The following is a 25133-nucleotide window of genomic DNA, read 5'->3' as shown; positions in this document are numbered from 1 at the left end:
ATTAAAGCCATTGATTTTTACAACAAGGAAAGGGACTCTTTGGCTCATCATGTCCACAACGATCATTAAGGTCTTATCTACTCTAGTCCCATCTTCCAACCTGTAGCCTTGTATGCTATGGTACTTCAAGTGACGATTCACATATTTCTTAAACAATGTGATGGTTCCTGCCTCCACCACCCTTTCAGGCAGTGAGTTCCACCACCCTCTATTGAACATCTTCATCATTCAATCCTCTCTAAACCTCCTATCCCTCACCTTAAATCTATGCCCTGTTGTTATTGAAAGTTTATTTGTATCTATGCCCCCCATAATATTGTACACCTCAATTAGGTCCTACATCAGCCTTCTCTGCTCTAAGGAAAATAATTTCAGTCTATCCAGTCTCTCTCTGTAGCTGAATTGCTCCAATTCAAGTTATATCCTGCTAAATCACCTTTGCACTCTCATTAGTGCCATCACATTTTTCCTATAATGTGGCGACCAGAACTGCACGTAGCACGCCAGTACAAATAAGATCAATATTGTACATTTATGTCACTACTGGAGCTCAGGTTATTTTTATTGTAAAGATTTTTCATTGAAAGAAAAGCTTGACAATAATTTAAAATACTACTGTTGATGTGAGAGTCATCCTATTCATGAAGGAATAAATCATTTTAAAACTACTGGGTGAAAAGATTAAAAAAAAGATAGCCCTTGCATACAGATTCACTTTTCAAGTCCTGAGGCCATCCAAACTCATTTCGGAGCCGGTGAACTACTTTAGTTCTAAGTCCTTATTGTTTAGGCAATAATCAATTTAATAAGGTCAAAGTAGGAGGCAGTCATGAAAAGGGTGAGATTTTCCCAGTTTTTGGGATGAGGCAACTCAGAACACAGTCAGAAATCACACGACAACACCACGTTAGAGTCCAACAGATTTATTTGAAATCACAAGCTTTTGGAGAATAACCTTTTTGTCAGGCGAACATCTGATGAAGGGACTCTGCTCTGAAAGTTTGTGATTTCAAATAAACCTGTTGGACTAGAACCTTGTGTTGTGTGATTTCTGACTTTGTCCACCACAGTCCAACACTGGCAGCTCCACATCACAACTCTACACATAACTATGATCTCATACAGATCCAGCATAACCTCCAGCTCTTGTATTTAATGCCTTGAGTCAGAAAGACAAATATCCTGTATGCCTTCTTAACCACCTTATCCACCTCCCTTGTTACCTGCAAGGAACTGAACATGCACACCAAGGTCTCTCTGGTCATCTGTACTTTTTAGGGTGCTACCATTCAGCGTGTTCTCCCATGCCTTGTTCATCCTCCCAAAATATATCTCACACTTTGTCTAGAATATCATCCTGTTTTAATAGTTTTGGCCCAGACCTTCAGATAAAAATAATACGGCATTAACAATGCACTTTTAAAAATAAGTATTGACTACAAATGAAAACTGGCCATCAAAACCAAGGGACTAAGAAACTTAGTTTACCACAATTCACAAGTCTCTCACAATTGCTGGTCTACTTGCATCACTGTGCTGATTGTGCTGCAAAAATAACACATGGTTTATTCTTATTGTTAAGAGCTTGTTAAATTTGCATAATAGTTGTCTATTAAACCTATAAAACATTGGGTTGCAAATGGCTCAAATGTACCTCTATGCAGTGCATATGTAAAGAGGAAGTCACCATCATGTGGAAGTGACAGGAACCAGCAGCCAGTTTCTTGGGAGTGCCTAACGGCACCGGCATCCAGCCACAGACACTGATAGATACACCTACATAGAGCAATGTTCAGTTATGTCTCTGGAAAACTCTGTAACTAAGATTCTCTGGGGGTTTGGTCAGGTTGAAAGATTCTGAGGGGGTCTGACAGGATAAATGATGAGAGGATGTCATCCCTTAGGACCACAACACATTCACCAACTAGCCAAACCACCTGACTATCTACCATCTGATACCTTTACCTAAGTAGTTAAAACTAACTTTACACTTGGAGTTTCCAGTGGATTTCCTAATGTGCACTGATAATTATTATGACAATTCTTGTTAATTAAATACCAATCCATCTTTAGTTATGTAATAGCTGTCATCGCTCCCTATCTCATTTTGACTGATGCCAAGACAGGGTGAACATGAACTGATGTTGACATCGCTGCATCTGCAACGTGGTGCAGTTAGCAATGTATGCATTGAAGCATCCCTGAAGCTTGTCATACCAACCAACATCACCAGACCTGTGTGTATATGTGCAGAGCCTTGGCCATTGTATAAGCCATGCTTGTGCAACAAAAATATTATGTTTGTTAACTAAGAACCATTTTCATGTGATGATGATTGGTAAATACCAATCAATCTTTCCAGTCCAGAAATTACATAACCTCAGTTGTGAACTTTCATTTCTTCAGCAGCTAAATTGTTCTTTGAGGTTAATTTTTCTTTTTCTTTCTTTCTTGTCCTTTGCCACTTTTCCCTCTATCGCTTAATTCAAACTTTCTTTCTCATTATTTTGTTTTTTCCATGCAATTGGACTCTACATCACCTATTGTAATTCACCCTCCTTCTCTGATGTTGATTTTTCTTTCTGAAATCTGGAATCTCAATGTCTAAGGTGAAACTCTGTTAGTCCCACCATTGAGGTTCCAGATGCTTTGTTGCCTTTGCCATGTTGCTATCAGCTTGCACTCAGATCAAGTTACAGCACAAGTCAATTCTGAGCTGAAAGAAGCAGAACAAAGTCATAATAACAAGGCACACCTCCCAAAAAAGCAAGCCTATTGCCACAACCCATGAAAGCTGCATGAACTGCTCAGTTTTTCCAACACTTTCAATTTAAAAAAATGTTTCAGACATATGGCTTATGCCATTATCTGTTCCACGCTATACAACCTTGAGTCACAGTGCCAGCTGTTGTTCTTTAAAGCTTTACGTAGCAACCCATCTGTTCAAAGGTCGATGGATGCTCTTTGCTTTGTTTTGTCTTTGTTTCCCATTTCTTCCTCCGCTTGAGATATTCTCTTTCTAATGCAGACCTGGTCAAAGTGCCAGACTTGTATTATTCTTTCTTTAAGACCATCACAAGATTCAACTTCTATGGAATGAGTAAGAAAAGGCAGATTCTTTCACCCTGCTTTCTGTTGCTTGGTTCCTGGATCTATAACTATTTATATGAGGTACTGCCGAAATGCTGCACAAAGCAACAAACATAAATAAGAAAAAGATCTCTTACATTCCCACACTTACAAAGTGCTGGTCATTCTCTGGTCAATATATCTCCAGAGTCTGTTTGCTTGTCTTTGATTCAAATATAAATAGAGTGAGGCCCAAAATAAAACATCATGAAGTAACAGCGATGAATACAAACATTGTATGAAAGAAAGGGACAAAATACTGTCTAACCAGCTTTCAGGGAAATCTCAGTTTCAAAACTTTGATTTGGCCTCAGATTTTACACCCTCTGCTTACAGACCTATAAGTTACACTAGAACAATTTATAATGTGATCAGAATTAAAACCTCATGGTACTGCATAGTTTGCCTTTGCCATGACTTTAACAAAATCACATGCCTTTGAATAAAAGACAGCACTCCTATGGCCTGGGCCTTGTTATTTCTGCCATTCCTCTGTACTCCTTCATTGTTATAGAGTCATAGAGATGTACAGCATGGAAATAGATCTTGAATTATATCCTAAATTTTCAGAATCTCAATTAAAACTTCACCTCGATTATTCAAGCCATGGACATTCAATTGAAAAAGAAAGGAATTGTCCACTTTTTGTCATCATAATCAATAGTGATTAGAAACATCGACATAATTTAAAAAAAGCAAAATAATTCTGGGAGACAAATGATAAAGTGCTAGCCCATGGCTTACAAATGACAATTTCAATTCTACTTTTGTTGTACAATAACAGTCTCTTCGACTAACATGATAAAGGTTTCTGGTGGGAAACTCTCTGAAGCCACATAAAGCTGCTTGCTGGACACCTGTGAAGGCACAGAGTTCATGTGTTTTATGTGGCAATAGCAACATCACATTCCAGTTAACAGTGCCTTCACACTGCACCCAGCTTAGACTTAGAGGCTTTCACATCAGCATATGTTGATGTCCACTTCCATGGCTAGTTTATCCTGGAATAGGGTGCAAAGACTATAGTTTGAGGGGCACTTTCTACATAAAGTTTGGCTGACTGGGGGACTCTCCAGTTCTTACTGCCTGCCAGAAGTGACTTCCACGTTGATAATCAATCTTTCTTGGCTATATTACAACACATTTTCCTTGGCCATCAACCCATGGAGTGCACTTGAACAAAGTACTTCTGGCTGAGAAGTTTTTTCTCCTGTCTGAGTCAACCTATTGAATTAAGTGCCAACTAGTATTGGATTGTGGAGAATTCCAAGCCACGGATGTGTTCAGACTCAAACAAGCTAACTTAGCTCCTTATTTAGACGCTTCTAAAGAAGGGTCACTGTTCCCAAAATTTCAACTTTGATTTCTCTCCACAGATGCTGCCAGACCTACTGACTTTTCCCAGCAATTTCTGTTATGATTCTGATTTCCAGCATCCACTTTCTTTTGCTTTTTTTAACTTATTTAGAATTTTTATGGTCAATCAAATCCAGGATCTGGTGATGAATGAATGGTATGCCAACCAGATCACTCAGTCCCAATAGTAACTGTTACTTAAAAAGAATACAGGGAGAAAGTGAGGACTCCAGATGCTGGAGATCAGAGTCGAGACTGTGTTGCTGGAAAAGCGCAGCAGGTCAGGCAGCCTCTGAGAAGCAAGAGAATAAACATTTCAGGCCAGAGCCCTTCATCAGGAATGAGGCTTGCGGGTTGGGGCTGAGAGACAAATGGGAGGGGGTGGGGTTGGGGAGAGATAGCTGGGAAAGTGATAAGTGGATGAAGGTGAGGGAGAAGGTGATAGGTCAGAGGAGGCAGTGATGGACGGGTCCGGAGGGTGGTGCCAAGTTGGAAGCCTGGGACTGGGATAATGTAGAGAGAGGGGAAGTGAGAAGCTGTTGAAATCCATATTTATCTCGTGTTGTTGCAGGATTCCAAGGCGAAATATGAGGCATTCCTCCTCCAGACGTCAGATGGTAACAGTTTGGCGAAGGAGGAGGCCCAGGAGCTGCATGTCCTTGACAGAGTGGGAGGGGGGAGTGTTCAGCCATGGGGTGGTGGGGTTCCTTGGACAGAACAAGGACAGGAACCCCCCACCCCAGGTCCTCACCTTCCACCCCACCAACCTCCGCATACAACACATTATTCTCCGCCACTTCCACCACCTCCGAACAGACCCCACCAGAGATATATTTCCCTCCCCAGCCCTATCAGCGTTCCGAAAAGACCATACTCGCTCCGACTCCCTTGTCAGGTCCCCCACCAGCCCACACCCCACTCCTGGCACCTTTCCCTGCCACCACAGGAAGAGCAAAACCTGCACCCACACCACTCCCCTCACTTCTGTACAAGGCCCAAGGGATCCTTCCACATCCATCAGAAATTTAACTGTACCTCTACCAATGTCATCTACCAATGTCCGTTGCACCCGGTGTGGTCTCCTCTACATCGGGGAGACAGGATACCTTCTTGCGGATCATTTCAGGGAACATCTCTGGGACACCCGCACCCACCAACCCCATCACCCTGTGGCTGAACATTTCAACTCCCCGTCCCATTCCGTCAAGGACATGCAGGTTCTGGGCCGCCTCCACCGCCAATCCATTGCCACCCGATGTCTGGAGGAGATACGCCTCACATTCTGCCTTGGGACCCTGCAACCACATGGGATAAATGTGGATTTCAACAGCTTCCTCATTTCCCCTCCCCCTACATTATTCCAGTCCCAAGCCTCCAACTCAACACCGCCCTCTGGGCCCGCCCATCACTGCCCACTCTGACCTATCACCTTCTCCCTCACCTTCATCCACCTATCACCTTCTCAGCTACCTTCCCCCCCTCCCCCCCCAACCCCAACCCCCTCCCCATTTATCTCTTGGCCCTGACCTACAAGCCTCATTCCTGATGAAGGGCTTTTGTTCGAAACATCGATTCTCCTGCTTCTCAGATGCTGCCTGACCTGCTGTCCTTTCCAGCAACACACTCTCAACTTACAAAGAATAATCAGTATGACTTCAGAATATGAAACTGGCCTTATGTAACACACAACATAGCTGATTTCAGAATAATTCAATCAATTTACTGCTCTGCGAAAACAAGCAAAAACAGAAATTGCCAGAGGAACTCAGCAAGTCTGGTAGCATCTTGGAGAGAAAACAGATTTAACATTTCAAGTCCGAAGGTCACAGGACTCAAAACATTAACTCTATTTTATCTCCACCGATGCTGCCAGAGTTGCTGAGTTTCTCCAGCAATTTCTGTTTTTGTTCATTTCAGATCTCTAGCATCTGCAGTTCTTTGTTTTATTATCCTACATCGTAGAAGCTAGATGGAATACAGCTCCAGTGTAAGGGCTTGTACCATATTTTATGAAATACTAGTTTGATTTGATTCAGTAGAGGTTATGGCAGCTGATGAATTCCTCTGGTCTAAGAATAGAGTACAGTTTCAAGTACTATTGTACATCATTGACCTCTATTTGTGGTAGAGGTTGAGATACTTGTGATGTTCTCGAAGCCGAGTGCCTTTCCGTCTCCGAGGAAGATGTGCTGCGATCCCACTTGGTTTCTTTAATGCATGAAACTTCCATACTTCAGCTATTTTGTCCATCTATAAGGCCAAAAGGAAACAGGATTCAACTTATAATCTTTCAATAATATCAAAGCATTTCTCTCTTCTATTTTGGTCCACCGTCCTGTGAAGGATTTGTGACATCCTTATAATACAAGATGTGCTCTAGAATTGTTGGTGCATGATGTTTTATTTTGCCTGTTAAGCTGTCTTCACTTTATATCTTTCTCCATTTATCTGAGTTAGATAAGAAAAACACTGCGAGAGGAACATAATAATTTAAAGCCCACATCCTTTCACCATCAGTATAAAATATTACATACCAACCCATGGTATCAACACGTCACCAATACAACAAGTGTATATTGACTGAGACCAGATAATAATCAGTTTGAAATACTTAACCCCGGATTTTAGCTGTTAAATTTAATCTTCTTAAAGTCCCCAATTCACCCTTCATGTTGGGGTATTCAAAACATGTTACTAAAATATGAAGAAAATCTGAAAGAATTAGAGATATAAACAAAACTGGTCAATCGGAATCTTTTAAAAAATGGTAGATAAACATTTCCTGTATAACCGCTTGTTAGAAAGGTTAATCACATTATCAGTATAAAACGAAAGATTAATTTGGAAACCGTGGAAATGAAATTGGGCTCAGGAATGCCCATTTTTGTCAGTCCTACAAGGTTTCTTAATATTCTAAAATGCTGCCCATTGCTTCCGGACATGCCTCTAATGAGAAGTGCACTGATGTCTTACTCACAAAAACAGGTGGTAGGGATTGTTGTGATGAAGATATAAGGAATCTGCAAAGGGACAGACTGTTCAGTGAGTGTGCAGAACATTGACATATGGAGTTTAATGTAGGAAAATGTGAGGTTATACACTTTAAAACTGAGATGCAAAGGAGTTTTTTTCTTTGAGGTGATAGTGAATATCCAGAATGCTCTACTCAGAGTTGAGGAGACTAGATCACTGAAAGTATCGAAAGAGGAGGAAATTTGAAACATCAAGCAGCTGAGGGCTATGAGGAGCTGGCACGAAAGAGGCAGAAGTCTGTAGCAAATTAATAATGATCTTTTAGAACTGGCTTCAGGGGCTGAATGGCCTACTTCTGCTTCTACTTCTCAGGTTCTGAAGAATGTCATATTGTCAAAGGGATTAGTAGATGTGCACCTAATATCATCTAGCAGTTGAAAGCAGAGCAGACAGATCATGATATTAGTCAGAAGTATAACATCAGTATCATCATTATGAAGCTAGACCTCTCTTAACCTGCCACTGCTAAACACTCATTCAATAGTATGAAGGAATTCCAGCATTACTATTTATAAGCATCACCACCTACTTGTAGGTCAGTTACTGGACTATTTAAACTGGATCTTGCTGCAATTTTAAACAGCTTGTATGATTTCTGAACTTGTTAAAAGTTTTAATCATCTACAGAGAGTAGTTTGGCTGATGTTTTGAAGTACTTTTTTTTATTACTCATAGGTTTGTGCACGGAACAGTAGCTTTAAGATAATATTGTCTCAGCACTTAATATGATTGGGACCAGCAGATGCCGTGCAGAACATGTAGAATGGTGGGTGAGTCCAAACCTAGAAGGCATGTGTTTAAGGTGAGAGGGTACAGATTTAAAAGGGACCTGAGGGGCAGCTTTTTTACACAGAGGGTGGTGCATATATGGAATGACCTGCCAGAGGAGGTGATAGAGGCAAGTACAATTGAAACATGTAAAAGACATTTGGACAAGTACACGGATAGGAAAGGTTTTGAGGGAAATGGGCCAAATGCAGGCAAGTGGAACTGGTTCAGTTTAGGAAACATGGTCAACATGGATGTGTTGGACCGAAGGATCTGTTTCTATGCTCTGTCTCTATAATAGAGGCTGCTAGAAAGAGGAGGAAGAGATGTTGAAGAATGGCTGTCAGCAAGTTCCCTGGTTTACAGAATCTTTATGAAGCAGATCAATTGCAGAACAGATTGCTTTACTGCCCTGGAGGCTTCTTTGTGCTTTGATATCTAGAACCAATGCAGTAACAGTCTGAGATTTCACTGCAGCACTCACATGCTGATGTAGCTGCTGCTTGTGCTGCGTTGGAACCTGAGACATCAGTCATCAGAAACTGAATCATGCTTGGCTCCACAAATGTATCAATGGAATTTAGCTGATTTATGTTGGAAGTTCTGTGGTTCAAACTTGGCTGAATCCAAGTGCCAAGATGGTGCCAATACCTTCACACTGCTTGACACTGAATGCCAGTTTATTCACAGGCTTTCCCTTACACTTTGGCCTGTCCACCCAATCCTGCTTCTTTAATTTGGCCAAATAAAGTCATCACCAGAATCCTTTGCATAGGTGAATTGGTGCATTGTCCTTTCTTCCTGATCTAGCTGCAATACAACTTGCACAGAAATTGCTGGAAAGACTCAGCATGTCTGGCAGCTTCTGTGGAAAGAATATAAAATTAACATTTCAGGTCCAGCTACGCTTCTTCAGAATAGTTCTGACAGGTTACCAGACTCAAACTGATAACACAGTGTTCTCTCCACAGATGCTGCCAGACCTGCTGAGTTTCTCCAGCAATTTCCATTTTTGTTTCTGATTTCCAGCATCTGCAGTTCTTTGGTTTTTTTTGCAATATAGCTTTACACTGTTTATTGCATGCATAGTCTATCCTTATAACAACCTCTAAATTATGTACAGTGCCAGTATCTGAGCTGCTTGCTGTGACTATGAAATCTGTGTCCACGTTTGTTCATTTACATTGTCTTCTTCCTCCACTGCTTTAGCAAGATGTAATTATTGGGTTTCGAAAGGAACAAGGAAAACACATAGGGTCACATTGAGGGGAGAGGAGATAAGAAGCACTGCACGCTTCAACTCTCTGTAGCTTCTCAATCTGCTTAATTCCGACTGCCTCTCGTTGTGCAAGAATGTCTCTTGTACGAAAGACGGAAGTGTGTCACTGAGTGTATTGCAATCTGTTTGAGTAATGTGGCTGTCATGCAATTATGCAAGCTCTGAGAAGTAAGAGAGAGGCTTGTAACAGTGTATGATGATTTAAAAAAAAAACTATGAATACTATGCATAAGTTCTGGCTGATAGAAACTTGTGGTAGCTGATTGATGGGTGTATGGTGAATTGAGAAGTGGCTGTGGCTAATGGTGCAGTAGACAGGATATAACATTTGAAAATGTATTTGCTGATCTTGACAAGTCATGTGAAATTATCTAAATTCTTAAGGCATTGCATCCACGTTCTTGGGGCTATATTCCTGTTCCATGATGATCTGTTTTCACTGTGTCTGGAGATTATTCCCCACCCCCTTGAGGATATGGGACATCGCTGCAATTTTCCACTTCCCCCTCCATGACTTCCAGTGCAGCTTCTGGAAACAATGTGCTCATTCGCTTCCATTGTCAACCATTCCTAATTTTTTCCCTGGTCAATTCACTTATTTAAAAACTCCCAGCAGGTGCTCCAGCAACAATGCAGCTTTCCCAATACGATGTGCAGTCAACGTAGGTTACTAACAATATTGTGCCATCTGTGAATGCGATCAGCACGGGGAGGGCTGGATGAATGCAGAATTCATTGTAGTGAGCAGATAGTACAAAGTGAGCTTGCTGCTGTATTTCATTCAGTGGGAGCAGATTCATCATGCATCAGGATCCATGTGCCCATGTATTGGAAGATATCTCATTTGACCCCCATAATCTGTATAATTAAAATTTTGGTTAAATTTAAAATATTTGCAATTAAATAGGAAACTTTAAAAATTGAGCTGAATGTAATTATTTCTCACTTAAGAGCTATAAGCATAAGGAACAGAAGACTACCAAAAGCACCATATGCAAATTTGGATGATGCACTCCAAAAGGAACTCCACAGATTCGAAATTCGGTGAAAAGCAAACAAACTTGGGTGTTAGAACAGAAAAGAAACAAAAATGGAATGAGAATTTCCTGTACAAGGACTACCAGAATAAGCTAAGCACCTTCTTGGTTCAGTTTATTTGGTAATTCAATGTTGCTGTGAATTTAACTTTATTCCCTTCAGTTTTAGAACTTGCTTAGTTCGGTTCAGCTTTGCTTAAGTTATGTCCACAAAAGATCAAATCCACTGCTTGCAGCCCCTGGAGATGCAAACTTAAATTCACATGAACCGATTGTTCGGAATAATGGTAGCATGTCAGTTTGAGACAAAATAAGTTTAGTAAGGGCAATGCCGAAATGACTTCCTTCATGGGAAATTAACGGCAGCACAGTGGCTCAGCGGTAAGCACTGCTGTTTCACAGCGCCAGGGACCCCGGTTCGATTCGAGCCTCAGGCAACTGTCTGTGTGGAGTTTGCACATTCTCCCCGTGTCTGCGTGGGTTGCCTCCGGGTGCTCCAGTTTCCTCCCACAATCCAAAGATGTGCAGGTTTGGTGAATTGGCCATGCTAAATTACCCATAATATTAGCTGTATTAGTCAGGGGTAAATATAGGTGGGTGAATGGGTCTGGGTGGGTTGCTCTTCGGAGGTTGGGCTGAATGGCCTGTTTCCACACTGTAGGCATTCTAATTCTTAATGGGATGTGGCAATTTGGTCAGCAAAGAAAGGTAACAAAAATCTGATCGAGAAAAAGTGGAAACTTGCTTAAATGACCATCTCGAGAGACGTCTCCAGTTAGAAAAGTGTACTATCAATGTGATATTTCATAAGATGGTTATATTTTAATCTGTCTCTTTCAATTTAAGGTAAAACAGGACGCCTTAGAAACATGGGATGGTGTAAAGTTGTATCAAGGTTTACCTGGCAATAGGCCAGCTGTTGGTTACCACAGAGACAGGGGATTCTGAAAAAGACTCACTGAATCCCAAATGCCATATTTCACACATGAACGTAAAGAAAGAGGCAACTGCGCTTGCTTTGTGCAGACCATCAGACTCCCATCAGTCTGATTTTTAAAAATCCTGGACTGACAGGCTACACTTGAGCTGAAGGATGATTACCCCATCCTTCATGTTCCCTTTTTATAGTGCTTTCCCTGTATCCTCATGGCTTTTCAGCTTCCCAATGTTTCCATTCATCCTTTTCTTTGCGGTTAGGGTCCCCAAATTACATCAAGCCGATGGATTTGTAAATTGGCATGCCCTTGTTGCCCATACACTTGCACCCTGCTGAAGCCAAATAGTCTGTTATTTGTGAACAACATCCTCCCTCAGCTTTCTACTCCCTGCTCCCCCGACACACTCCTTGAAATCTTAACCTTTTTATCATGAACAGCATTCTGCTAGAATCATTCCCCCAGGGACCCAGTCTAATGAACTTCACTTCTGCTTTCCTTGGGACTCAACAGACTTCATCCTGATAATTCCCTGCACATCACATCAGCAAGGTCCAAACTCCCAGGACTGGTTATGACCACCTCACCAGACTGACTTGAAGAAGTAACTCATCTGAGAATGGCTCAGCTCCAGAACTAATGCCTGCACAGCACCCTGACTGACTTACCTGTGATCCCAGGGCTGGCTGCACTTGACCCTGGACTTTGGCAGGACCAAGTGCCTGACTGACAGTGACCAATCCCTGGAGTGGAATCGTTAAGTCCCTTGACTGAGTATGGTGGCTCCCTCCCACCTGACCATAGCATCCTTGACCCAAATAAGGACTGTTCCCTTTTTACTTTAAGACACAATCATTTGCTTGAGATACATTGAGTGAGTTTGCCACTCCAGGAGCTGGCACATCCTTTAGGGTGTAGTATTGACATAGCATGGCTCATTCCTGATGAAGCGCTTTTGCCCGAAATGTTGATTTTCCTGCTCCTCGGATGCTGTGCTTTTCCAGCACCACTCTAATCTTGACTCTGATCTCCAGCATCTGCAGTCCTCATTTTGCCATATAGCAATATGTCTACCCCCCACTAGTCAATGCTCCCACTGTAACAAGCTGCCTGTACCTCCCAGCGCACTGAAATGTAATGCAAGCCACAGTGGCTGGCAGCTGGTGAGTTGGAACTGAAGAGGCTGTGTGGTGAAAAACAATGAAAGCCAAAAGCATTGGCAAACCTCAGTCAAACGCAAAGTGAGTGATCTTTAAGAGAGTAAACTAAGAAACAGAAGATATATCATGTATAGATGCATGTATGTTCCTGTATGCAAAGTGAACTGGCAGAAGAATGTGAGCTCCAAATGAGCAGAGTAAAAATCTCAGGATTGCTACTAGTGCCATGTGCAAGTGAGGCTAGGAACAGAGAGCGAGTGCAGATGAACACATGGCTGCAAGGCTGGTGTAGGAGGAAGAGATTCAGATATACGGATCATTGGGATACCATCTGGGGAAGGTGGGACCTGTACAAGAAGGATGGGTTGTACCTGAACTGGAGGGGAACCAATATCCTGAGCAGGCGGTTTGCTAGAGCTCTTCAAGAGGGTTTAAACTAGATTGACAGGCGAATGGGAACATGAGCTATGGAGCAGATGTTGGAGTAGGTAGTGAACAGCCAGATAAAGTGTACAGAGAGTCTGTGAGGAGGGATAGGCACTTAATAGGGCAAACGTACAGTCAGTGTGATGGATTGAAGTATGTTTATTTTAATGCAAGAAATATCTGGGATAAGGTTGACGAACTCAGAGCATGGATCAGTACTCAGAACTATGATGTTGTGGCCATTACGGAGACTTAGATATCACAGGGGCAGTAATGGTTGTTGGATATTCCAGAGTTTAGATGTTTCAAAAGCAATGTGGGTGGGGGGGGGGGGGGGGGGGGGGAGAGAGGAGGAGGAGGAGGAGGAGGAGGAGGAGGAGGAGGAAGGTGAAAGAGGTGGGAGGAATGGCAATGCTAATCAGGGATATTATCACAGCTACAGAAAGGTAGATCATTGAGGAGGGTTCATCTACAGAGTCAGTATAGGTGCAAGTCAGAAACAGGAAAGGAGCAGTCACTTTATTGGGAGTTTTCCACAGGCCTCCCAATAGCAACAGAGACATGGAGAAGCAGATTGGGAGGCAGATTTTGGAAAGGTGCAGAAGTAACGGTTATTGTCACTGGTGGCTTTAACTTCCCTAATATTGATTGGAACCTCCTTAGTTCAAATAGTTTGGATGGAGCAGACTTTGTCAGGCGTGTCCAGGAAGGGTTCCTGACGCAATATGTAGACAGGCCGACTAGAGGGGAGGCCATGTCGGATTTGGTGCTTGGCAACGAACCATATCAGGTATCAGATCTCTCAGTGAGAGAGTTGGAACAGACTGTATGGGATTTAATTGGCGGAGGGGAAATTTCAATGCTATTAGGCAGGAACTGGGACACCTGAACTGGGAACAGATGTTTTTAAGGAAATGCACAACAGAAAGGTAGAGGTTGTTTAGGGAGCACTTGCTCAAAGTGCTGGACAGGTTTGTCTCACTGAGGCAAGGAAGGGATGGTAGGGTGAAAAACCTTGGATGACAAGGGATGTGGAACATCCAGTCAAGTGGAAGAAGGAAGCTTAAAGTTGAGGAAGCAAGGATCAGACAGGACTTTAGAGGGTAGGCATAAGTGAGGACTGCAGATGCTGGAGATCAGAGTCAAGATTAGAGTGGTACTGGAAAAATACAGCAGGTCAGACAGCATCCGAGGAGCAGGAAAATCGACGTTTCGAGCAGAAGCCCCTCATCAGGAATGAGGGGCTTTTGCCCAAAACATCGATTTTCCTGCTCCTCAGATGCTGCCTGACCTGCTGTGCTTTTCCAGGGCTCAAGAGGGTTACAAGGTAGCCAGGAAGAAACTGAAGAATGGACTTAGGAGAGCTAGAAGTGGCACGAAAAAGCTTTGCGGTTAGGATTAAGGAAAACCCTAAGGCATTATGCACTTATGTGAGGAAGAAGAGGATGGCCAGAGTGAGGGTAGGGCCAATCAGAGATAATGGAGGGAATTTACACCTGAAGTTAGAGGGGGTAGTGAAGGTCCTTAATGAATACTTTGCCAACTGAGAGGGACCTTTATGTTTCTGAAGACAGTGTGAAACAGACTGGTTTGCTAGAACAGGTTGATGTTAGGAAGGAGGATGTGCTAAAAATTTTGAAAAACATAAGGATAGATAAGTCCCCTGGGCCAGATGGGATATACCCAAGGTTACTACAGGAAGTGAGGGAAGAGATTACTATGCCTTTGGCGATAATCTTTGCATCCTCACTGTCCACTGAGTAGTGCCAAATGAGTGGAGGGTGGAAAATGCTATTCCTTTGTTCAAAAAAGAGGATAGGGATAATCCTGGGGATTACAGACCAGTCAGTCTTATGTCAGTGGTGGGCAAAGTATTTGAGAGGATTCTGAGAGACATGATTTATGACTACTTGGAAAACCATAACTTGATTAGAGTTAGTCAGCATGGCTTTGAGAGGGGCAGGTCATGCCTCACAAACCTTACTGAATTCTTTGAGGATGTGACAAAACACATTGAAGAAGATAGAGCAGTAGATGTGGTGTACATAGATTTTAGCAACACATTTGATAAGATTTCCCATGGTAGGCTCATTCAGAAATTAAGGAGACATCGGATACAGCGAAACTTGTCTGTCTGGATACAGAATTGGCTGGCCCATAGAAGACAGAAGGTGGCAGTAGATGGAAAGTATTCTGCCTGGAGCTCGGTGACCAGTGGTATTCCACATTGAATGAGGAAGTGGGAAGGTGGGTTAGTAAGTTTGCTGATGACATGAAGCTTTGTGCAGTTGAAGGTAGTGTGGAGGGTTGTTGTAGGTTGCAACAGGACATTGACAGGATACAGAACTGGACTGATAAGTGGCAGATGGAGTTCAACCAGGAAAAGTGTGATAACGTTCACTTTGGACGGTCGAATTTGAATGCAGAATACAGAGTTAAAGTCAGGATTCTTGGCAGTGTGAAGGAACAGAGGGATCTTGGAGTCCGTGTCCATATATTCCTCAAAGTTGCCGTCAGGTTGATAGGGTTGTTAAGAAGGTAAATGGTGAGTTGGCTTTCATTAGCAGGGGGACTCTGTAAAGTCCTGGTTAGACCACACTTGGAATATTGTGTTCAGTTCTGGTCGCCTCATTATAGGAAAGATTTGGAAGCATGAGTGAGGGTGCAGAGGAGATTTATCAGAATGCTGCCTGGACTAGAGGGCATGTCTTATGAACAAAAGTTGAGGGAGGTAGGAAGCTCATTGGAACAAAGAAGGATGAGAGGTGAATTGATAAAGGTATACAAGAAGTTGAGAGGCATAAATAGAGTGGATAGCCAGAGATTTTTTCCCATGGCAGAAATGTCTATTATGAGGGGCATACTTTTAAGGTAATTGGAGGAAGGTTTGGGGGGGATATCAGAAGTCGGACCTTTACTCAGAGTGGTGGGTGTGTGGAATGCACTTCTAGCAGTGGTAGTAGAGTCAGATCCATTAGAGACTTTTAAGTGACGCTTGGATAGGCACATGGAAGTTAGTATAATGAAGGGTTTGTAGGTTAGTCTGATCTTAACATAGGATAAAGGCCGGCACAATATCAAGGACTGAATTCACGTACTGTGCTGCACTGTTCTATGCTTTATGAGGTAAGTGCCCTGACTTTCATTTCAGGAATTGGCACTATCCATTTTTTCAGGAGGAAAGGAGAAGAGAGGAGAATTGAGAGCTGTACAGAAAAGAGGTGAGCTTCCTCATACAACAATACTTGGGAGAAGGTCATCTCTGCTCATTAGCTACAGCCAGAATTCAGCATTTAACCCCTTAGGGAAGAAAATGAGACATCATTCAGAATTTGAATATTCAGAATCTGATTTTTCCATTACTGCATTTTCCCACATTTCTTGCCGTGGCCCATACTGCTCAATGAAACAGAAAATTCCTCCATGAAATTCTGCAGAGAACGTAAAGTATAAATGCAGTACAGTGTATAGGGTTTTGAAGTATATTGCAACACTAATAAGAGATGTATTTTTCTGTAAGAAAAACAGAAATTGCTGGTAAAACCCAGCAGATCTGCCAATATTTGTGGGAAGAAAGCATTCTTAACGTTTTGAGAAAATATTAACTCCGGTTGCGTCCCACAGATGCTGCCAGACCTATTGTCATTCACCAGCAATTTCTATTTTACAGCATCTGCAGCCTTAGCTGATGTTGATTTTAGTATGTTTGGTACATTAGAAGTCTTAAAACTTGGAATCTTGCGTATTCCCTTTAAATTGTTCACTGGAAATTGTAATCTTTTTTCTAAAGTTATCAGTCTATGGGGATGGTAACATCTTTGTTTAGCAAGTGACTAAAAACACTGTCCTCTATCATTTTATGTTAAAAGGATAATTACTAGATTGATTAATGCTCACAGTTGATGTTATTTTCTTTCACATACCATATGCAAAACAAATCAAACTAAAACCATTAGCTATCGGGGCAGAATTTTATGATGAGCTTATATTCATTTGCATGTATTAACCCATGGACTAGACGATAAAATGAATATAACTACAGAAAGTTGTTGATTACGAGAATTGGCTCATACAACATGAGGATTCATTGTTCCCATCCTTTGATTATCACATAGTATATTTAGATATTAGCAGCCTAGGTAAGTTCCTAGTTGTAAGGGATTTGATGTCCATTTATGTGAAAGACCACTGATATACTGAACGTGGAAATCTATCTAATGCAAAGTCAAAACCTGTAACAGAACCATCACTATGGCATAGTTATAGTCCCAGCATATAACTGCACTTTCATCCCAGGGTAAAATCACCAAAACTCTTTATATAAGTGTTCTCAACAGCATCTGAAAGCAAGTCACAGTAAACACAGTTCTATGTTAATCCAGAGACTGTAATTAGTGTGACATCATTTTGACAGCAATTCAGGTCTCCAGAATTATCAAAATTACATGCTGCCAATTGCAGAATAATTAAATCTACAATTTACTTCTATGTATGTATATGTGTGTGTTTGCTGGAGTAGGAGTGGGTGGGGGGGGGGGGGGGGGGAGAAGGGAGAAATTAGGAGGTGCTTTTGCTGCTTTAATCAAGTTCAGTCCTTTTTGTTTAAACAAAAGACTTACTGATCAATTACTTCCATGTCACAGTTCAGCTTTTCCTGTATGTTTTTTGGCAATCTTTCTATGTTGCTGATTACAATCTTCCATGTTTTTCTGCTAATCCTTGAAAGTGAGAAAATAATATGGATATAGAGAAAGTGTTCAGATCATTTGCTGCATAATAAAGAAGGATAAATACCATCCGCCTAAACAGCATGTCATGAAATGGTTGAGAAATATTTCAACTAGCCCAACAGCCTTTTGAGGGAGTGAGTTCCAGATTCTCACGGTTTTATGTGAAACAAGTGTTTCATGGTTTTACGAGGGCTGAAGGCCCTGTACTGTGCTGTATTGTTCTATGTTCTATGAAGTAAGTGCCCTGACTTTCATTCGGGAATCGGCACCATTCATTTTTTTCAGAGAAGAGAGGAGAATTGAAAAGGAGCACAGAAAATAGGTGAGCTTCCTCATACAACAATGCTTGGGAGAAGGTCATCTCTGCTCATTAGCTACAGCTAGAATTCAGCATTTAAACCCTTAGGGAAGAAACTCAGACATTATTCAGAATTTGAATATTCAGAATCTGATTTTTCCATTACTGTATTTTTCCCACATTTCTTGCCATTGCCCATACTGCTCAATGAAACAAAAAAATCCACCTTGAAATTCTGCACAGAATGTAGTATAAGTGAAGAATAGGGGTTTCAAGTGTGTTGTAACACTAATAAGGGATATCTTTTCTGTAAAGAAAACTCTAATTTTACAATTATTAGACAATAGACAATAGGTGCAGGAGTAGGCCATTCGGTCCTTCGAGCCAGCACCACCATTCATTATGATCATGGCTGATCATCCACAATCAGTATCCTGTTCCTGCCTTATCCCCATAACCTTGATTCCACCATCTTTAAGAGCTCTATCCATCTCTTTCTTGAAAGTATCCAGAGACCTAGCCTCCATTGCCTTCTGGGGAAGAGCATTCCAAATATCTACCACTCTCTGGGCGAATAAGTTTCTCCTCAACTCTGTTCTAAACGGCCTATCCCTTATTTTTAAACTGTGTCCTCTGGTTCTGAACTCACCCATTAGCAGAAACATGCTTACTGCTTCCAGAGTGCCCAATCCTTTAATAATCTTATATGTCTTGATCAGATTCCCTCTCATCCTTCTAAACTCAAGTGTATACAAGTCCAGTCACTCCAATCTTTCAACATATGATAGTCCCGCCATTCCAGGATTTGACCTTGTGAGCCTACGCTGTACTCTCTCAATAGCCAGAATGTCCTTCCTCAAATTTGGAGACCAAAACTGCACACAAAGGTGCAGTCTCACCAGGGCCCTGTACAGCTGCAGAAGGACTTCTTTGCTCCTATTCTCAATTCCTCTTGTTAAGAAGGCCAGAATGCCATTGGCTTTCTTCACTGCCTGCTGTACCTGCATGCTTGCTTTCAATGACTGATGTACAAGAACACCTAGATCTCGTTGTATTTCCCCTTTTCCTAACTTGACTTCATTTAGACAGTAATCTGCCTTCCTGTTCTTGCCACCAAAATGAATAACCACACATTTATCCACATTAAACTGCATCTGCCACTCACCTCGCCTGTCCAAGTCACCCTGTGTTCTCATAACATCCTCCTCACATTTCACCCTGCCACCCAACCTTGTGTTATCAACAAATTTGCTGATATCACTTTTAATGCCTTCATCTATATCATTAATGCATATTATAAACAATTGTGGTCGCAACACCTAATCTTGTGATACCCCACTGGTCACCACCTGCCATTCCGAAAGGGACCCATTTATCACTACTCTTTGCTTCCTGTTAGTCAACCAATTTTGAAACCAAGTCAGTATTTTGCCCCCAATACTATATGCCCTAAATTTGCTCAGTAATCTCCTATATGGGACTTAATCAAAGGCTTTCTGAACGTCCAGGTACACTACATCCACTGGCTCTCCCTTGTCCATCTTCATAGTTACATCCTCAAAAAATTCCAGAAGATTAGTCAAGCGTGATTTGCCTTTCGTAAATCCATGCCGACTCTGACCTATCCTGCTACTGTATCCAAATGAGTCATGATTTCATCTTTTCTAATTGACTTCAGCATCTTTCCGCCCACTGACGTCAGGCTAACTGGCCTATAGTTTCCTGTTTTCCCTCTCACTCCCTTCTTGAAAGGTGTGGGGGGGGGGGGGGAGAAGGTAGCAAAGAGTACAATAGGTGAATGGGGGTGGGGATGGAGGTGATAAGTCAGAGAGGAGGGTGGGGGAAGGTAGCAAAGAGTACAATGGGTGGATGGAGGTGGGGATGAAGGTGATTGGTCAGAAAGGAGGGTGGAGCGGATAGGTGGGAGAGGACAGTGCTGAGCTGGAAGTTTGGAACTGGGATAAGGTGGGGGGAGGGGAAAATGAGGAAACTGGTGAAGTCCACATGGATGCCCCGGGGTTGAAGTGTTCCGAGGCGGAAGATTCTTCCTCCAGGCATCGGGTGGTGAGGGAGCAGCAGTGGAGGAGGCCCAGGACCTGCATGTCCTCGGTAGAATGGGAGGGGAAGTTGAAATGTTGGGCCACGGGGCGATGGGGTTGATTAGATTAGATTACATTACAGTGTGAAAACAGGCCCTTCGGCCCAACAAGTCCACACCGACCCGCTGAAGCGCAACCCACCCATACCCCTACACCTAACACTACGGGCAATTTAGCATGGCCAATTCACCTGACCTGCACATCTTTGGACTGTGGGAGGAAACCGGAGCACCCGGAGGAAACTCATGCAGACACGGGGAGAACATGCAAACTTCACACAGTCAGTCGCCTGAGGCATGAATTGAACCCAGGTCTCTGGCGCTGTGAGGCAACAGTGCTAACCACTGTGCCACCGTGCCACCCACAGGGTGACTTGGACAGGCTAGGTGAGTGGACGGATGCATGGCAGATGCGGGTGTCCCAGAGATGTTCCCTAAAGCACTCTGCAAGGAGGCATCCAGTCTCCCCAATGTACAGGAGATCGCATCGGGAGCAACGGATACAATAAATGATATTGATGGATGTGAAGGTAAAACTTTGATGGATGTGGAAGGCTCCTTTGGGACCTTGGATGGAGGTGAGAGAGGAGGTGTGGGCGCAGGTTTTGCAATTCCTGCAGTGGCAGGGGAGGGTGGTTTGTTGGGGGGGCATGGACCTGACCAGGTAGTCCGGAGGGAACGGTCTTGGCGGAAAGCGGAAAGGGGTGGGGAGCGAAATATATCCCTGGTGGTGGGGTCTGTTTGGAGGTGGTGGAAATGTCAGCGGATGATGTGGATTATGCGAAGGTTGGTAGGGTGGAAAGTGAGGACCAGGGATGTTCTGTCCTTGTTACGATTGGAGGGGTGGGGTTGGAGGGCGGGGGGGCGGGATGTGGATGAGATGCTTTGGAGGGAAGGGAAACCACGTGGGAAGGGAAATTGCGGTCTCTAAAGAAGGAGGCCATCTGGTGTTTTCCCTCATACCTCCATAGTTCCCTTTGTTCAACTGCAATGCTGACACTTCCAATTCTCCCTTCTCCCTCTCAAAGTGCAGATTAAAACTTATCATATTATGGTCACTACCATCTAATGTCTCCTTTACTTCGAGGTCCCTGATCAAATCCGGTTCATTGCACAAGACCAGATCCAGAACTGCCTTCTCCCTGGTAGGCTCCAGTACAAGCTGTTCTAAGAATCCATCTGGGAGGCACTCCCTTTCTTGGGGTCCAGAACCATCCTGATTCTCCCAGTCTACCTGCATGTTGAAATTCCCCATAATAACTGTAGTACTACCTTTGCGACAGGCCAATTTCAACTCCTTATTCAACTCACTCCCTACTGTTTGGGGGCCTATAGATAACTCCCATTAGAGTCTTTCTACCCTTAGAATTTCTCAGCCCTATCCATACTGACTCTACATCTCCTGATTCTATGTCCCCCCTCGCAAGGGACTGATTATCATTCCTCACCAACAGGCCATCCCACTCCCTCTGCCCGTCAGTATGTCCTATCAATAGCACGTATAGCCCTGAATATTCATTTCCCAGGCCCTGTCCACTTGAAACCACGTCTCAGTTATCCCCACAACATTGTACCTGCCAATTTCCAACTGAGCCTCAAGCTCATCCACCTTATTTCTTATGCTTCATGCAATCATATATAATATTTTTAATTTGTTACCCTCCTCACCCTTCCGACCAATCCCTATTTCACTTGACCATACTGTATGAACCCTTCTTGAGTTTTCTGCTCCAATGATTCTGTTGTTTTCCTTAAGTTCTCTTATTCTCATTTTCCCTTTAACTTCCTTTTTAAATTTTCAGATTGTCCCTTCCCCCCACTTCTTAGTTTAAACACGCCTGTGTTGCAGTGGCAAACCTGCCTGACAGAATGCTGGTCCTCCACCTATTAAGGTGCAACCCATCCCTGTTGTATAATTTATTCTTACCGCAAAATATACTCCAGTGATCCAAGAATTTAAATCCTTGCTTCCTGCACCAGTTCCTCAGCCACACATTCAAGTCCATTATCTCTCTGTTCCTGCCCCCTCCAGCCCGAGGGACTGGCAGCAAACTGGAGATAACCACCCTGGAAGTCCTGCTTTTCAGCCTTCTTGTGGTTTTTCTGAAGTCCCGCTATAGAATGTTCCTCCTCTACTTCCCAACATCATTTGTACCAACATGCACCACCACCTCTGGCTCTTCATCTTCGTCCTTGTACTCTGTCGGTGATGTCCTGGATCCTTGCACCAGGAAAACAACATACCATCCTCAAATCCTGCCCATTGCCGCAGAAACCCCTTTCATTCCCTCGCATTATGGAGTCCCCTATTATCACGACTCTGCATGATGTCTGACTCCTTGGCTCTGCCTCCAGGCCAATTTTCGAATGGCTGACCTGTCCGCCTCTTGGACTGGCAGTGTCGTCTGTCTCAACAGTTTCCAAGAAATTCAACCTGCTCACAAGACGTACTTCCCCCAGGGTCTCTTGTACTTGAATCATCTCTTCCTTCCTCATCATCATCTCACTTCTACTTTTTTCTGGTATGCTCGGCGTAATGACCTCGCTGAAAGGTCCGGTCCAGAAAATTCTCGTTCTCTCAGATGAGCTTGAGGTCATCTAGTTCTTTCTTCAGTGCTGCAATGTGCCCCTTCAGAAGTTGAATGTGTACACACTTTTCACAGCTTTAGGAGCCAGAGATACCAGTGTCCCTGATCTCCCATATCGTGCACGCAGCACACTGAATCAGCTTGGCAGTCACGTCTTCACCCTCTTCAAGTGTGGCATAATCTCCTCACTCAGCCTCTTCACTGAAGACTCCTGAGCCAGACTCGCACTTTTCTCGCCAGACACTTCCCTCGACGCCCTTTTTTTTTTGCTGCAAGTCTATGGACTCTTAAATTAGGTCAGAGGAGGAGGGTGGTAGGGAGGACCCGTTGTGTAGGAATGGGGCCTAGAATATACCTACTTAAATAGAACTCACTAACCTTCCCAACAGCCTCTGTGCTCCGACCTCACTTCCGCCCAGCTCCCGCTGTTCTCTGCTGCTGATCTTTTTTTTAATCTCAGCACTAGATTTTACTGTCATAGAGTCATAGAGATGTACAGCATGGAAACAGATCCTTTGGTACAACTCATCCATGCTGACCAGATATCCTAAATTAATCCAGTCCCATTTGCTAGCAGTTGTCCCATATTCCTCCAAACCTTTCCTATTTGGCGGCACGGTGGCTCAGTGGTTAGCACTGCTGCCTCACAGCGCCAGGGACCCAGGTTCAATTTCAGCCTGGGGCTACTGTCTGTGTGGAGTTTGCACATTCTCCCTGTGTCTGCGTGGGTTTCCTCCAGGTGCTCCAGTTTCCTCCCACAGTCCAAAAATGTGGAGATCAGGTAAATTGGCCATGCTAAATTGCCCATAATGTTAGGTGCATTAGTCAGAGGGAAATGTGTCGAGGTGGGTTACTCCTTGGAGGGTCGGTGTGGACTTGTTGGGCTGAAGGGTCTGTTTCCACACAGTCGGGAACCTAATCTATTCAAATCCCCATCCAGATGAGTTTTCAATGTTGTAATAATATCAGCCTCCACCACTTCCTCTGGGAGCTCATTCCATACACACACCACCCTCTACATGAAAAGGTTGCCCCTTAGGTCCCTTTTAAATCTTTCCCCTCTCACCCGAAACCTATGCCTAGTAGTTCTGGACTCCCCTAACACAGGGAAAAGACCTTGTCTATTTACCCTATTCTTGTTTCTATAAACCTCTAAAAGAAAGGCTATATTCTGCATTCCTTTATTCTCCTTCACAGCTCCAGTCTCAACATTATGAAAATATTTCAACTTTCTTCTCCCTCATCTATGAAACTGGATGTAAAGTACTCACTTAATAGGTCTGACAAAATCTCACTGTATATTGTATTCCATCAGCATTTGTCCTCATGAGCCACATTCTGTTTTCGCACTCTCCTTCTGTTAAAATATTTATTAAACATTTGTCATTAACTTTAATATCCCTTTGAAGTTTTTTCATAACTTTGTTTGCATTCTTCACAATTTATCTATTCACTTTGTGCTATTTATAACCCTCCCAGTCTGCAGGATTTATATCATTCATTGCATTTGTATAAGCCTTTTCTTTTAGCTTGATATTATCTGGTGCCTTGTTTGTTGCTTAACTATGTAAATGGTGAACTTTGCCTCTTAAGAGACAAGTATGGGCTAACCATGTCTTTTCTGATCAAGATTTGAAGATGCCGGTGTTGGACTGGGGTGTACAAAGTTAAAAATCACACAACACCAGGTTATAGTCCAACAGGTTTAATTGGAAGCACACTAGCTTTCGGAACGACGCTCCGAACTATCACCTGATGAATTATAACCTGGTGTTGTGTGTTTTTATGATCAATGTAGCATCGCCTTATACAGGGAAATATTACTCACAGATTACATGATAAAAACATTTTCTTTCCAATTCCCATACTAAACACTTTATGGACTTGGTAATTTGCAAAAAAATTTAAACTCTTCTAAAAAGAGACTTGAAATCAAAACATTTTATCTTGCATTCAACTGTCTAAAATGGAAGAAAAAAACTATTCTGGAAGAAAGCAATAATTTACATGTTGTAGGAACAGGGTGCTGCTTACTGGGAAATATGATTGGCGTGGAGATACTACAGGAACTGCCAAGTGACTTAGTTAACTGATTAAATTCAAAAGAGGCAGGCCATTCCAAGTGACCTAGGCATTGCCATGGGAATGCTGCAGAGATTGGCCATCTCCAAAGTCTATAATTTAAAGAAAAGATGCAATGTGGGGACACAGCTCTTTTGTCTGTAAGGAACAAAGCCCTGTGTGAATATTTGTTACATTGGAAGTGGGTTGATGTACCCCATTTCATAGAGGATCC

General features: G+C 42.9%; 2 protein-coding genes across 5 annotated transcripts in view; both read right to left on the bottom strand.

Moving 5' to 3' along the window:
• The window catches only part of LOC122554277 (uncharacterized), a 260968-nt gene extending 259651 nt beyond the window's left edge, over nucleotides 1-1317 (bottom strand). The window contains exon 1 of the mRNA XM_087990318.1: nucleotides 1224-1317. Coding sequence (XP_087846444.1) covers nucleotides 1224-1317 — 94 coding nt within the window. The remainder of the gene's footprint in view (nucleotides 1-1223) is intronic.
• A 4704-nt stretch (nucleotides 1318-6021) lies between these two features.
• The window catches only part of LOC122554273 (BTB/POZ domain-containing protein 19-like), a 159125-nt gene continuing 140013 nt past the window's right edge, over nucleotides 6022-25133 (bottom strand). For 3 of the 4 annotated variants that reach the window (XM_043699030.2, XM_087990533.1, XM_043699033.2), the window contains one exon: nucleotides 6022-6735. In XM_043699030.2, coding sequence (XP_043554965.2) covers nucleotides 6601-6735 — 135 coding nt within the window. In that variant the 3' untranslated portion in view covers nucleotides 6022-6600. Of the gene's footprint in view, nucleotides 6736-24108; nucleotides 24195-25133 lie in introns of all 4 variants that reach the window. The other variant, XR_006312954.2, reaches the window with a different exon arrangement.

Source organism: Chiloscyllium plagiosum, unplaced genomic scaffold (assembly GCF_037043375.1).
Source record: "Chiloscyllium plagiosum isolate Xiang-an unplaced genomic scaffold, Cpla_swu_hap1 HiC_scaffold_9, whole genome shotgun sequence".
Lineage (NCBI taxonomy): Eukaryota > Metazoa > Chordata > Chondrichthyes > Orectolobiformes > Hemiscylliidae > Chiloscyllium > Chiloscyllium plagiosum.
This window is presented reverse-complemented; position numbering and strand designations above follow the sequence as displayed.